General features: G+C 40.7%; 3 protein-coding genes across 4 annotated transcripts in view; 2 read left to right on the forward strand and 1 right to left on the reverse strand.

Annotated features, from left to right (window-relative positions):
- The window catches only part of sumf2 (sulfatase modifying factor 2), a 6,287-nt gene extending 2,697 nt beyond the window's left edge, over positions 1–3,590 (forward strand). For both annotated transcript variants that reach the window (XM_046040058.1, XM_046040059.1), the window contains exons 6-9: positions 915–970; positions 2,907–2,991; positions 3,242–3,383; positions 3,479–3,590. In XM_046040058.1, coding sequence (XP_045896014.1) covers positions 915–970; positions 2,907–2,991; positions 3,242–3,383; positions 3,479–3,581 — 386 coding nt within the window. In that variant the 3' untranslated portion in view covers positions 3,582–3,590. The remainder of the gene's footprint in view (positions 1–914; positions 971–2,906; positions 2,992–3,241; positions 3,384–3,478) is intronic.
- A 2,640-nt stretch (positions 3,591–6,230) lies between these two features.
- On the forward strand, positions 6,231–11,651 carry bicdl2l (bicaudal-D-related protein 2-like). Its single transcript, XM_046040640.1, has 6 exons — positions 6,231–7,020; positions 7,623–7,742; positions 7,834–7,992; positions 8,399–8,475; positions 8,616–8,736; positions 10,795–11,651. The coding sequence occupies exons 1-6, from the start codon at positions 6,478–6,480 to the stop codon at positions 11,143–11,145; spliced, it is 1,371 nt and encodes a 456-aa protein (XP_045896596.1). The 5' UTR covers positions 6,231–6,477; the 3' UTR covers positions 11,146–11,651.
- Positions 11,652–11,782: 131 nt separating this feature from the next.
- Positions 11,783–15,781, reverse strand: part of abhd11 (abhydrolase domain containing 11) — a 17,324-nt gene continuing 13,325 nt past the window's right edge. Inside the window, exon 6 of the mRNA XM_046040641.1 lies at positions 11,783–13,892. Within this exon, the coding sequence (XP_045896597.1) occupies positions 13,757–13,892 (136 nt within the window). The 3' untranslated portion in view covers positions 11,783–13,756. The remainder of the gene's footprint in view (positions 13,893–15,781) is intronic.

Consider the following 15,781-nt stretch of genomic DNA (forward strand, 5'->3'; position numbering starts at 1 on the left):
CAGACGTGACAGAGTCTGGAGACGCCGTGGAGAACGTTATGCTGCCCGCAACATCCTCCAGCATGACCGGTTTGGCGGTGGGTCAGTAATGGTGTGGGTTGGCATTTCTTTGGGGGGGCCGCACAGCCCTCCATGTGCTCGCCAGAGGTAGCCTGACTGCCATTAGGTACCGAGATGAGTTCCTCAGACCCCTTGTGAGACCATATGCTGGTGCGGTTGGCCCTGGGTTCCTCCTAATGCAACACAATGCCAGACCTCATGTGGCTGGAGTGTGTCAGCAGTTCCTGCAAGAGGAAGGCATTGATGCTATGGACTGGCCCGCCCGTTCTCCAGACCTGAATCCAATTGAGCACATATGGGACATCATGTCTCGCTCCATCCACCAACGCCACGTTGCACCACAGACTGTCCGGGAGTTGGCGGATGCTTTAGTCCAGGTCTGGGAGGAGATCCCTCAGGAGACCATCCGCCACCTCATCAGGAGCATGCCCAGGCATTGTAGGGAGGTCAAACAGGCACGTGGAGGCCACACACACTACTGAGCCTCATTTTGTTTTAAGGACATTACATCAAAGTTGGATCGGCCTGTAGTGTGGTTTTCCACTTTGATTTTGAGTGTGACTCCAAATCCAGACCTTCATGGGTTGATAAATTTGATTTCCATTGATAATTTTTGTGTGATTTTGTTGTCATGTAAAGAAATGAATATTTAATGAGATTATTTCATTCATTCAGATCTAGAATGTGTTATTTTAGTGTTCCCTTTATTTTTTTTGAGTGTATATACTGTGACTTGACTGACATTAATTAAACAGAGTTAGAACCGTAGACTGTTAGGACAGTGATTTTATTTTAGATTTGAGTCAAAGAAGAAAGGGAGCAGGGTTACTTTTCATCTTTTCTTGTGTCCCCAGGTCGGACTTATCCGTGGGGAAACAAGTTCCATACCAACAGAACCAACCTGTGGCAGGTGAGCCTGCAACAAAAATATGCCTACTGCAGTAGCATGAACACAGTATATAGTCCTTATATGATGCTGTGACTTATGTTTATTTTACTGACATGAAATTATAGTTTTCCACTAATTTCTGCAGATAATGATTTTACTTTCTTTGGCTAAATATTAGAGCCCAATATGAGCCAATTGCAGATATGTCAATATTGGTGTTTATAACATCTGATAAATAACAATTTAAAAAGTTCTTCTTCAGTCATGTGATGAGTAGTGTTGTTGCATAGTTTGTCCACCAAAGGGCACTCTGCAACTCCCGTGTTGGCAGCAAGTGTTTGGAAATGCCACAAATCCACCATAAAACACAGCAGCATGAGATGACATAATCGGCTTCATTTTTGTTAAAATTACTACTTATAACAATAAAATAAGTTTATTTTTAAACTGCATTATGTCATGTTATCTTGGTGAGGTCTCATAACTACACATAACGAATGTTAGGGATAATCTTTGTTTATATTTTGTTTCTGAAAAGAACAAAACAAAAACTATTAGTTGACATATCGGAATATCGAATTTTAAAATCCTTAAATATCAAAATCGGTATCGGCCTTAAGAATCCCATATCGGTCGTGCTCTACTAAATATGCAAAATTGAGTGCAAAAATATTTAAACTTTATAAGACCTACATATCTAAAGGTAAATTATGTGGTAGCTGTGATAAGTCTGGGAAAACTTTGAGAGAGAGCCTCACTCACTCACTCACTGGCCACTTTATTAGGTACACCTTGCTAGTACCAGGTTGGACCACCTTTTGCCTTCAGAACTGCCTTAATTCTTCGTGGCATACTTTCAACAAGGAAACATTCCTTAGTGACTTTGCTCCATATTGACATGGTAGCATCACGCAATTGCTGCAGATATGTCGGCTGCACATCCATTGATCTGAATCTCCCAAAGGTTCTCTTTTGGATTGAGATCTGGTGACTGTGGAGGCCATGGGAGTTCAGTGAACTCATTGTCATGTTCAAGACACCAGTTTGAGAAGATTTGAGCTTTGTGACATGGTGCATTATCCTGCTTGAAGTAGACATCAGAAGATGTGGTCATAAAGATCATAAAAGTCACGTTTAAATGAGGCTCACTTGGTACTGAGCGGCCCAAAGTGTGCCAAGAAAATATCCCTTACACCACCATCAGCAGCCTGAACCGTTGATACAAGGCAGGGTGAATTCATGCTTTCATGTTGTTTACACCAAATTCTGACCCTACCATCTGAATGTCGCAGCTGAAATCGAAACTCATCAGACCAGGCAATGTTTTTCCAATCTTCCATTGTCCAGTTTTGGTGAGCCTGTGTGAATTGTAGCCTCAGTTTCCTGTTCTTAGCTGACAGGAGTGGCACCCGGTGTGGTCTTCTGCTGCTGTTGCCCATTTGCTTCAAGGTTCGACGTGTTGTGCGTTCAGAGATGGTATTATTTGAGTTACTGAAAGTTACCTTTCTGTCATCTTGAACCAGTCTGCCCATTCTCCTCTGACATCAACACAGGCATTTTCGTCCACACAACTGCCGCTGTCTTTTTCGGTCCATTCTCTGTAAACCCTAGAGATGGTTGTGCATTAAAATTCCAGTAGATCGGCAGTTTCTGAAATACTCAGACCAGCCCGTCTCAAACCAACAACAATGCCACTTTCAAAGTCACTTAAATCCCCTTTCTTCCCCATTCTGATACTCGGTTTGAACTTCAGCAAGTTGTCTTGAGGTCTACATGCCTAAATGCATTGAGTTGCTGCCATGTGATTGGCTGATCAGCTATTTGTGTTAAAAAGCAATTGAACAGGTGTACCTAATAACGTGGCCAGTGAGTGTCTATATACAGTATGTATATTGTCAGTGAAATGTGAAAAACTTGCTTTGTAATAACTGATTGGTGTGTTTTCTGTATGTTTTAGGGAACATTTCCAGATGGCGACACTGCAGAGGATGGATACCATGGCATCTCTCCCGTCACAGCATTTCCTCCACAGAACAGTTATGGTAACTGTCTCTTAGTTAAAGTAAAACAAGAAAAGAAAACAACATTAATGAGATGATATAAGTTTAGAAGTCCTACATGCTAACAGAGGCGTCTTTAGTTGAAGTTTCAGAAATGTATTCAAACCAAAGAGTGCTGTGACAGTTTCAAATTCTCGTGTCTCTATTAGGAAACCCCTGTGATATTTTATAAATGTTGATTCTTGCTGTGTGCTTCTAAATATTATAAGAACGATGTTGATTATTCCTGAAGGACTATATGATATGATGGGAAATACATGGGAATGGACATCCACACCCTTTCCAGCAGCACGCCCAACGTATGTTCTGCGAGGTGCCTCCTGGATCGACACAGTGGACGGTTCAGCCAATCATAAGGCACGAATCACGACCAGGTGAGTTGTATTTTTTAAATGTTCAGACTCTGAGCCCACAGATTAACTGTGCCTGCAGTCCTGACTGACGATGGTTCTTATTCTGTGTTCTGCAGGATGGGCAACACTCCTGACTCTGCCTCTGATAACCTGGGATTCAGGTGTGCTGCCAGCGATGAACAGAAACAAGGGAAGAAAAAAGACACAACGGAGCTGTAGCAACAAACAGGAAATCAAAAATAGTGAAGGACAATAATGTTCATCTGAAGGACAAGAAAAAAAGCAAGGGACCAGTTAAATATTAATGACTAACAATAAATATTAATGAATGATGACGGTGACAGGAAGATGACACTGTAGAAACAAACTGTATTTCTCCCGTGGAGAACTTTAAATTAAATTTTTTTAAAGAATTTGATTAAGAATAAATACTAGCATACTAATACCTAACATTCAAGTAATAAATCATTTTTTAAAAAAGTTCCTTGTTACTGTTTTTCCTTAACGTAAGTGCACACCCTGAAACAAGTCTCATACTGATCATTTTTTCACAAGCATGACAGAAGAGACTTGTTGGAATGTCTCATTGTCTAAATTCACTGACTGAAGAAAAAGGACACTCTCTCAGTATTAGTAGTCTTCCTTCTACACGCTGGGATCTGTCTTTTGTAAGTGTTTTTATGTGACCAGTGAGTAAATTGGTCCTTTGGTTTAGTCACAGCCTGCTAATCCTGTCTTTGCCTTTTGGCTTACTTACTCATCACGAGTGGCTGGCTGAGTGGTTCTTTTGGACTGATTCGGTTGAACACATCAGAAAAGAAGTTTTTATCAGAACTGCAGTTTTGTTTGAATCAAGTTACTATATAAACCAAGCCTCGCTTCTGATCTCCAGAAGCTATCACGTCCCTTTGACCCTGCTCACTGGTTAGTCAGAGCTGGCAGTTTTATTTTTGTAACATACAGTATGTGGACAGTGTTGGAATTTTTAAATAGGCCTGCTGGAAACTTAACATGTAGTCTTAGAAAAATGCAAATTATGCAAAGCTACTTTTTTCTTACGTTGTAACTTACATCCCCACAGTTTCACAGAGCACCTCCACAGCACACTTTTGAAACCAATGCAGTGTTTCCCCTGAAATGCAGAAAGTAGGTGTTATGAAGTGAACCATAATCGCTTTCTGGTGTAGAGTTTACTGTAGCTTAGCATAAAGACTTGAAACAGGTGGGAACAGATAGCCTGGATCTGTCAAGCAAACAAAATACACCTACCAGCACCTGTAAAGTTCACCGATTAATATGATATTTCTGTTTGGAAAAAAAATAATCGATAAAACGATAATCCAACAGCACCTGATCTATAAATACTGGCACAGCATGTGCTCTAATGAGGTTTGACCTGTTTATAATAAAATGCAAGTTATTGGAGATGAGAATGAAGAACAGTTTTAATCTGAAGACTGGCTCCTGCCTGAATGGTCTTATTAAGCGGTGACTTCCTGCAAAGGAGTATGCCAAGTGTGCCGCACAAATAGTTTGGTACACATGTTCAGAGGCCATGTGTGAGGAGAACACGAGACTAAATCCACACAACCCTAAACCACATCCTGCTGCATCAAGAGAAAAAAATAGGCCTATAATTAAAGTGAGTGTTTCATTACATGCCAGTGTGTACAGAGCCGAGTGAAAAACATGACATGACTACTTAAAAACATCATGTGGCACTCCGAAATGAACAGGAAATGGGTTGTTTAATTGACAGTAAATGATAATTATTGATGATAATAAAATACCTAAAAATAATTACTTAACGCTGCTTCTTGTAACACAAAGACATTGCCAAGTATTCAGTTATAAAATGGGACATTTCACTGACTCATCTCTGCTCATATATGTGGGATGTTTGTCACCAAAAATACCCTCTCAATTCATCTGCAAGGAATGACTACAACAGGTATTTTCCCCAGAGCAGTTTGTTTCCAACAATAAATCGGTGACTAGTTGAATGCCTGTGGTTTTGACTCTGGACAAGATTTATTTTTTTTTGATCAAATAAGGAAAAAAGACTACAGCATCAAGACTGACAGTTGTGGGATGTAACTAGGCATGTTTGCTTACTTTTGCTTTTGCTTTATGAGAGTAAACCTTATACTTTCACCCCGCTGAGAGACAAATATTGTACTTTTTACTCCTCTACATTTGTCTGACAGCTTGAGTTACTTTTCAGATTACAATCCCCCTTCTTTCCTGCTGAAGCCTTTTATATCCAAATTTGATGATTTTGAATTTGAATGTTTCTGATAAACTGATGGATTAAGTTGTTCCTTTACAAACTGAGAAATGTCTCCTTCTTATTCAGCTAAATAAACAATGAAAAAAAAAATTGGAATTAGCTGCATGCATCTTCACAAAGCTGAAAACAGGGCTGTTTTTCTGAGCTCATGAAAAGTTCACACTAGAGATGCGTGCTTCTCACAGGACAGCGGTGTTACAAACATATGAGAATGTATAACAGTAAAACACAGACATTTTTCTGCAGAATGAGTACTTTTACTTTTGACACTTTAAGTTAATGTTGCTGGTAATGCTTCAGTAAAATGCAGGACTTTTACTTGTAGTGGGAAGTAAAGGATCTGAATACTTCTTCCACCTCTGAAGATTAAATTTGCCATCTAACTGCCTTTAAAATTGACAGTCAGTTATGTTGTCTGCTTTCTCTGGTCACCATCTCCAGCCCTCTGCCCTGTGTATTTGTGTTGCTTGATAGAAAAGCAGTTTAAATCAGGTAACATGCGTCAAAACCTGAATAAACTGATTGTATAGAAGCATATAAGCCCTCCCCCCTTTGTTCCACAGCAGCTGTGGCATGTTTGCACGTCATGTGGTTGTGTGGCAACTGAAAAGGAGGAAGAAAACTCTTGACGGGCCACATGAAGCCACAGCCTCCAGTGACATGAAATCGTGTCATGTCGTGTCCCTTTGAAGACGCAGACAGTTCAGGAAAAACCAGTTTGGAGACATTCTGTCACCCTCCCTCCTCCTTGTTTTTCTGTCCTCCTGCCTGACAGTGTCTTCAGATGGTTTAATTGATTGTACTGTGACTTCTACCAAGCTGGTCATGGACTACTCTAAGTCTTTCTCAGCCCTCAACGAGATGCTGAGACCTCGAATAACCAGCAGTGATCAGCTCTACTCCTCTCTGAACAGACTGGAGGACAGGCAGTGGGGCTCGCTCAGGAGTCAATCTCCATCTTACCGACCGACGGTTATGTCAACAGAACTAAAACCAAAGGTCTCTATGACCACAACCAGGGAACTTGACGACAATGCAGAGCAGGAGGATTTGGTCTCTGATGGCATAGACGAAGGAAACTGTGCTGATTTGCTGCCTTTTAACAACTCATCCCTCATCCCTGAATTAAATTTGAAAGATGTGGGTGAAGAGGAGCTGGCTGACAAAGACGGCAGCACCTCACCGTCTGAGGAGAAAGACATTCCTGGTGAGCTGAACTCAGCGGAGGCAGGTGATTCCTCAGAGTCGGCAGCCGATGAAGGTGGGAGCTCCTTACAGAGGAGCTACACAGACAGGACTTTACCAGACCTGGTCAGGAGCGGCAGGCCGCTCTGCAGACGCCGGACACTGGGACACGTCTCAGAGACGGTAGGATAACAATATTTATATGTCTGTATGTTTAAAATGAGAGAGAGATTGTTGGTGCGGTGAAAAAATATATAAATCTTTTAACAGAGCATGAATTTCCATCTGTTTTGCTACAAAGTGGCTTGTCAAACAACAAAACCTGTTATACAGGGAGGACACAGCCTCAGCTGTTACCCAGGAGTAAACCAAACATTTACAAAGACACAAAATGAAATGTTCAAAGCAACACCAAGAAATCAAGTCTTAATTTGTGGCTATGAGTGGTGTAAAAATAGAAACAATATTGGTGGACAATGTTTTGTACCTCTATGTACCTTTATGTTAATAGCTTTCATAACTTTAGTTATCTTTGTGTCTGAGTGTGTTTCAATGAATGAGTTTGAGTTCATTTGTATTTGCAGTGTTCGTAAGTGCTGATTACATCTCAGCTGGTACAACTGGATTTCTTGTTGACAGTTTCAACCAGGAATTTAGATTACCAGTTTCTATTGACATTGTGCGAAAATGTCACAAGATAGTGCTTCCTGTGTGCGGGCTTACAACTATCGACACAGCAAAATGTGGTTGTTAAAATATACTGATATAACATTTATTGTTTGCAGCTCAAGGAAGTGCGCAGAGAGGTGGAGCTGTCTCGGAGACGAAGTATCAGGCTTAAGGCCCAGGTGGACAAATTGCAGGAGAGCAGAGAAGGACAGGGATGGAGCCAAGACAGAGAGAGGGTAAAGGTTGCACACAAGTACCGAGACGTGCTATACATTGGCGAGACTCTGTAGGATCACCATGATTTCTCTCTGTTCATTTCTATCCAAGACCACAGAGGAGGTCCTGTCCGTTCTGCGGCTACTGCACCCGCTGACAGACCCAGAGTCCTCCCCACCTGAACCCTCTCATGGGGAAAACCACCTGGACACTGCCCTGGCCCAGCTGCAGAATGTGGCCCGGACACTGGCATTCAGCCAGACCAAACAGGTAAAGGCAACACCCACATGCACTCAAATAAAGCTCCTCACCCTTAATCATATCCCTGTAATCTGTTAAAAGAATGTTTGCTAAAAGTTTTAATCTACGATTTCAATCTAAAATATGACTTTATTAACTTGACACAAGTACTGATCTTGATCACTTGAAGACACTTTCACTTGCAAATTATAAAAGACACACCCGTGACCTCCTGATGAAGCACCTTCCTCATTGCATACCTGAAAAGATCATTAATTCCTTTACCAAGGTGCTATGTGGCCTGACAAGTTCACACGTGGCAGTATTAGTGATCTTTCTGGTATGCACTGTATGTGTGAGAGAGTGAAGTCAGTGAGGTTAAATGCAAGGAAGAGTTGTGACAAATAATAACTGGCCTCCCTTGTTCATTCAAAAGGTGAAATCTGAAAAAAGAGCAGAGGACAGCTTTATTCTTCAGCAGGCACTCCGGGACAGAGATGAAGCCATAGAGAAGTAAGTACACACACATGATGTACACAGTCACCTCCTCTAAATAACAAATGAATCAAGATTGAAGTGGGGGGAAAAATAGGAAGCTGAGAGACGTCAATCTATTTTGAGGAATGTGTCATTCTCTCTGTTCCGCTGTGCAGGAAGAAGGCGATGGAGGCCGAGCTGCTGCGGAGTAAAACCGAGATGATGATGCTGAACAACCAGCTGCTTGAGGCCGTACAGAAACGACTGGAGCTGTCGCTGGAGCTCGAGGCCTGCAAGGTAAACCTGAGACAAGTTTAATGTTTAACAGAGACCAAAAAAACCCCCAACCCCTTCAACAATGTGGAAAGGGAAAGGTGTAATCGCTGAACAAATAAGAATAAAATATAAAAGAATGTGTGGAGTCACATGGAGAATATCAGACAGTGTGGAAATTTTAACACGTGACTGGAAACCCACACACAAAAGTAAACACACTCATAATTAATGTTATCTACAGACCTGTCCTTACAGAGCCCTGAAGGTGTTCAGTTGTAAAACACACACAAAACAAACTACAATTAAAATCTGCACACATTACATTCAGCACATGGGGTGTATGCAGGCGTTAACTGCCAGCCGGTCTCCTGCCAGTGTTTTGGTCTCAGTCACATGTGTGTCTCGTGAGCGCCTGGCTCCCTGCAGCGTTAAACTGAAACTAAGCTGCAGTGTCTGCTTCAGTTGTACACTCGAAATACACCTCAACTACTGTAAAGACAAGTATTACCTGTCCCAGTGTGCAGTGATGGTCTAAATTCCAGCCGCACAGATTTTTTTCTTTTGTAATTGACAATTCAGATTTTAGGGGTAAATAGTAGTGTTGTAGTCAAGACTGCCCAAACCAAGACCAGAGTTTATCGAGACAAGACCAAGACTTTTAGGGGCTGAGAGCAGTCGAGACCAAGACCGAGGGAGGGTGAGACCGAATCAAGACCAAGACCAGCATGGCACGCAATAAAATGTGGAACAAGATCATAGGTACTTCACAAATTGATCTGAAAGATCCACATTGGGTTTTGGCAATTTGCATAAGGTTTTGGCAATTTGAAGCTTAAATACCAAAATGTTAGTATCATCATTAAAAAAAGTATATTGGTGAAACCTTTTTCTGTAAATTATGGGTATGATGTTAAAATAAAAAGAAAAAAGTTTGATTCTATTATGTTCACAACTATCATCAGTTCCATGGATATTTAATAACGGTTCAATTTGTAGACTCTCCTCTACTTGTGCCTTCAGACAGTTTGTAGGTCACACAGTGGGGGGCAATTTCTTTTTTCCTCTATAGATGGTCCCTTTGTTTTCAATTTCAGTGATCTGGCAGGTTAAGTTTGGGGACTGTAAAGAAATTATTAGGGTGGGGAGGAGTGTAGAAGTTAAGTGTGTTCTTTGGGCAAAGAAAGAGGCAAAGCGCAAAAAATTTGTGGATTTAGCTATTTCCGAATCTTTAAGGCAAAATGACATTATGAATATTCCAGCCACTCATTTTTGAATAAACATAGACTAAATAAAAGACTAAACTTGAATTATCATATAGGCCAACTTAATATGACACATTTAACTTAACTAATTTTTACATTACAATATTACATTGAAGCACTATTATCCATCATTCATAAATATCAATGTTTTCATAATTGACGTGTTGATCATCAGGTGATGTGAAAAATGAAACCCTGAAACTGACAGGTTTGTTGTCCTCTGTGTTTGATAAAAGGTGTGTTTATGACCCCGCTGCACGCACTAAACCCATCACTTGTTATTATTTTTAAAATTCATATTGCATTGGAAGGCTGAAATATAAATTTGGAGTGAGTAAAAATAAATGAACCTCCCCTGCTCTCACAAAAAAGTGAGTCTTCCCCCGCTTCAGCAAAAATAAAAAATAAATGACCATCCCCCTTTTCTGACCACCCTTCCTCTCCTACTAATTGTTGTACAGTCCCTTTTCACCAGTGGTGCTCAGTGAACATTGCTCTGAAAGCAGCCACATGACAGACAAATGTAACATAGATCACACTTTCACAGGTTTAAAGTATGGTTTATCATTTACATTTATTCATTTTAGCTGACGCTTTTATCCAAAGCGACTTACAATTGCTATACATGTCAGAGGTCGCACGCCTCTGGAGCAACTAGGGGTTAAGTGTCTTGCTCAGGGAAACAAAGGTGGATGGGTCACATTGGTGGATGGGTCACATTTAACTTGTCCCTCTTTCTCACATTTCCTGTCACCAATCCCAGATTTGAAATTACAGATATTGTGCTCTGACAGCCTGTTTGTTTTCCTTGCCTCAGGAGGACATTCAGCTGATCCTCCACCAGCAGCTGCAGATCCAGCAGCAGGCAGAGCAGGCCCAGAGGAAGCCCTCCCGAGGCATGGGCCTCCTGAGGAGAAACAAACCGCTCGTCCAGCGACAGTCCAACACCCTTTTTTGTACATCCATCTCTCACACAACCAACTCAAACCAAATCTTTATACCCAAATCGGCTGGTTCTGCCTCGACTCCAAGCCCGCCTCCTTCTGCCGGCACCCAACGCAACTGGAGGGACAAGCTGAGGATGGGCAAGAGAGACCAGGATGCTGCAGGACAGGATTCAGAGTTTGACAGGGCCAACGATGGCTTCCAAGTCGTATCACTCGATTGAAACAGTGATGCATTTGCACTTCGAGTACATTCATTTTGATGCCAAACTCTCATGTTTAACTATTTAAAGTCCCCCCCACTCAAATGTGTTTTGCTTGTCACTTGGTTGTTTGATCTTCACTGTGCAGAATGATGTAACTTACAGCTCCAATGCACACACAGTGCTTAGGAAACAGACTTTTCTTTGAATTAGGAGACATTTTGTGTCCAGCATTTAGCAAGATTTACATAATCATAGATTCTGGACTTTGTAACGAGGTAATTGAACTTTGTTGTAGAAGAAAAATGTTCCAAGCAGAGTATTTTGTATTTGTCTAAAAACATCTTTGATATATTCTTGGGAAAACGTGCTTTGTATCTCCGACTAGTGTCACTTTACATATGAAACAACTAATTATGAATGAGCCATATACATTTTTTAACACTGTAACACTTGAATAACTTACACTTAATTTCCTGAATATTATTGTCATGTTGTAAATAAATTAAATTCTCCTCCAAAAGTGCCTTCAAATCTCTTGCCCAGTCAGACTGCAGTTTATTTTGAGACCGTGTCACTACGTCACTTTAGATCGTCCAGAGTCTGCACTTTGGGCATGTTACACTTTCAACATTGAAAAGAAAGAGTATAAACTTTGTCGCAGATTTTTGCCATTTTATTGTATAATATTAATTAGTTTGTACATTTCAATAATATATAATCCACTCCTATATGCATCTTTGCACACATTTAAAATGTATATACGGCAGTATCTAGAATGAGTGCCACCAATGTGGCAACATGTTCAACAAACTGAGACGTATGTAGCACAGCAAATTTACATCTGAGGACAAGAGAAAAGGCATGCTCATAGTGAAACAATATACAATCCTGAAGAGATGATTACAGTCTTCAACCTTTCTATGTGAGTGAATAAATTCACATTTCTATATTGTTGACACAGGGCTCCCCATTCTTGCCCTACTGCAAGACTACAGAATCTGAAACACCCCCCCAACATCTATTCATATTGTGTAACAAGACAACTCCTGTGCTTGAAGGGGGGGGGGGGGGGGGGGTGCTTTTCCTCTAACTGGACCTTTATTAAAAAGAATAAAACAAAGACAGTTTCGCTAAACTTAATTCTGGTAATTTGAAGCCTTTAAGACTTCTGTATTCACATCAAACGAACATAAAACATTGATTGTAGTAAACATCTAGTGCCATGAAGGGATACACCCGCATCGGTTAGGCTTCACTGTTAGAAAAGTCAGATAGAACTGGCAACCCAGCTGCCAATCTAAAGTATGCTAGTCAATATTGTAGAACAAAAGCTTTTTTTAAATGTTTTTTTTTTAATCAAGTTTTACAGAAATGGAAAAGGAGCTCTCGACAAAAGAGGCACATACAAATTCACAACACCCTGCTCATTCATCCAGATGGCAGTTTCACTACTGTGGACTGTACTGTTCAAACTCATGGAAACAGAAATGATATTGACACTATTACAATTCGATCACAACATACATTGTTGCAGCATATATTTGAGAGATACCCCTTACAGCTTTGTAAAGATAAGTGAGATACAGATAATAAATCTCTAACACGTTTCATTAAAACAGTGATTGGACCGACCAAATACAAAGACACAACAACATTACCACGGCTTACTGCCAGACAGACAGAAGAAGAGTATTAAGTGTACAATAATTAGCATATCCAGTTGTAACCTGAGATATTCAGGAAACAGATTGTGGCAATACTGCAATTGCGTGTTTCAGCTTGGTTTTCATAGTGGATTATGTTGGCATAAAAATATAGCCAGCATTCTCAATGACCTTGAGTTGTAACCGTCCTGTAAATATTTATCTCTGACACACAGAGAAAAGGACGTGAGAAATAAAGGACCAAAATTGAATATCTATATATCTATACATATATATATATATCTCACTATTATCAACATTAAAATAAGTTTCTACAACAAACCATCTCTGCGCATAAAGTCTGCAGTCCAGCCTCTTTGCAGAGCACCAACCTCCTGACACATATCAAACCTCCTCCTGCAAAGAAACACTTTTTGCTTCGCACATTCTTCACTTCTCTCCAAGAAGAGCTTCTCACATATACAGTATTTGTTTCATTCCAGTGCTGTCAAAACCTTCACATCCAACTATCTTCCTACCGGTCCACTTCAGCTCCAGATTGCACTTGGCCTAAAGCCAATTTTTTGTTACACTGGCATAAATGTTTCAACATAAAGAAAGCACTGTGCAAATGAGAGTTTCTTTGGATTAGTACATCACCTCCAAGACAGCCCTGTTATGTTAAACTGGAGATATTTTCATTGCTATTTTCTACTGACCAGTCTAAAAATCAATGAAAACACACACTAGCTATATGGCAGAGAGACTAAACAAAAGAAGAGTTCACCTTCACTACACTACATTACATTTGTTTGAAGGATAAGAACCAACTGCTGTGAAAGGGTGAGTTTGGTCCATTGTGTTTTAGCATCATATGGCTCCACTTGCTCTTGCTGAAGCTGCTGAATTCTAACCTTCATTTTCATCGAGGGGATGCACAGAGGTGCTGAGCATAAAAAAAGTTCTGAGGCGTGGGCAGGAGGCAGCTAGGACTGAAGGAAGGAGCTGATGGAGCTGATGAAGTCTAAAGGTTTGTCTGCGTGGATCCAATGGCTCGCATCTGGGATGTACTGGATGTCAGCATTAGGGAACAGCCTCTGGATTTCTGGGTAATCCTCGGAACTGGATCAGGAGTGAAGACACGGAGAAGGAGGAATGAGAATATCAGGTTAAACAAGGTGGTGCAAAGGCGAAAGAGATGGAAGGAAGACGAACAGTAAACAGGAAGAAGTTGCCACTGTATACAGTAAATGTAAATGAAGAGAGATCAAGCATGGTATAAGGGGTGTTGAGATAGTTTTATCGATTTAACTGGTACATTTATTTAAATTTGTATTTTCTACTTATTTCATGTGTTTACAGTGTATATATATATATATATATGAGGTGAAACTCGAAAAATTAGCATATCGTGCAAAAGTTCATTAATTTCAGTAATTCAACTTAAAAGGTGAAACTAATATATTATATTAGACTCATTACATGCAAAGTGAGATATTTCAAGCCTTTATTTGATATAATTTCGATGATTATTGGGTACAGCTTATGAAAACCCCAAATTTAAAATCTCAGAAAATTTGATTACATGAAATCAATAAAAAAAAAAAAAAAAAAAAAAAAATCAATAAAAAAAAAAATGGTTTTAAATACAGAAATGTCAGCCCTCTGAAAAGTATAATCATGCATATGTACTCAGTACTTGGTTTGGGCCCCTTTTGCATGAATTACTGCCTCAGATGCCTCAGGCATGGATGCTATCAGCTATCAAAGGAAGTTTTTCCTTGCCTCTGTCGCCTAGTGCTTGCTCTTGGTGGGAACTGTTGGGCTTCTGTAAATATCATCACAGAGTACGGTCTAGACCTGCTCTTTTATGAAAAGCGCTGTGAGATAACTGTTGTTGTGATTTGGCGCTATATAAATAAAATTGAATTGAATTGAATTGAATTGAATCAGCCTGTGGCACTGCTGAGGTGTTATGGAAGACCAGGATGCTTCAATAGTGGCCTTCAGCTCTTCTGCATTGTTCGGTCTCATGTCTTTTATCTCATGTCCTTCAATGGGGTTTAGGTCAGGCGAATTTGCTGGCCAATCAAGCACAGTAATCCCATGCTCATTGAACCAGGTTTTGGTACTTTTGGCAGTGTGGGCAGGTGCCAAGTCCTGCTGGAAAATGAAGTCTGCATCTCCATAAAGCTCATCTGCTGAAGGAAGCATAAAGTGCTCTAAAATGTCCTGGTAGACGGCTGCGCTGACTCTGGACTTAATAAAGCACAGTGGACCAACACCAGCAGATGACATGGCTCCCCAAACCAACACAGACTGTGGAAACTTCACACTGGACTTCAAGCATCTTGGATTGTGTGCCTCTCCATTCTTCCTCCAGACTCTGGGACCTTGGTTTCCAAATGAGATGCAAAATTTGCTCTCATCAGAAAAGAGGACTTTGGACCACTGAGAAACAGAGCAGTTCTTTTTTTCTGTAGCCCAGGTAAGACGCTTCTGACATTGTTTGTTGTTCAGGAGCGGCTTGACAAGAGGAATACGACGTTTGAAGCCCATGTCCAGGACCCGTCTGTGTGTGGTGGCTCTTCATGCAGTAACTCCAGCCTCAGTCCACTCCTTGTGAAGCTCTCCCACACATTTGAATGGCCTTTTCCTGACAATCCTCTCCAGGCTACGGTCATCCCTGATGCTTATGCACCTTTTTCTTCCACACTTTTCCCTTCCACTTAACTTTCTATTAATGTGCCTTGATACAGCACTTTAAGAACATCCAACCTCTTTTGCAATTACCTTTTGAGGCTTTCCCTCCTTGTGGAGGGTGTCAATGATGGTTTTCTGCACAACTGTCAGGTGAGCAGTCTTCCCCATGATTGTGAATTCCACTGAACCAGACTGAGAGACCAATTAAAGGGGAACCCTTTGCAGGTGTTTTGGATTAATTAGCTGATTAGAGTGTGACACTTTGAGCCTACAATACTGAACCTTTTCACAATATTCTAATTTTCTGA

This window comes from Micropterus dolomieu, linkage group LG23 (genome assembly GCF_021292245.1).
Source record: "Micropterus dolomieu isolate WLL.071019.BEF.003 ecotype Adirondacks linkage group LG23, ASM2129224v1, whole genome shotgun sequence".
Lineage (NCBI taxonomy): Eukaryota > Metazoa > Chordata > Actinopteri > Centrarchiformes > Centrarchidae > Micropterus > Micropterus dolomieu.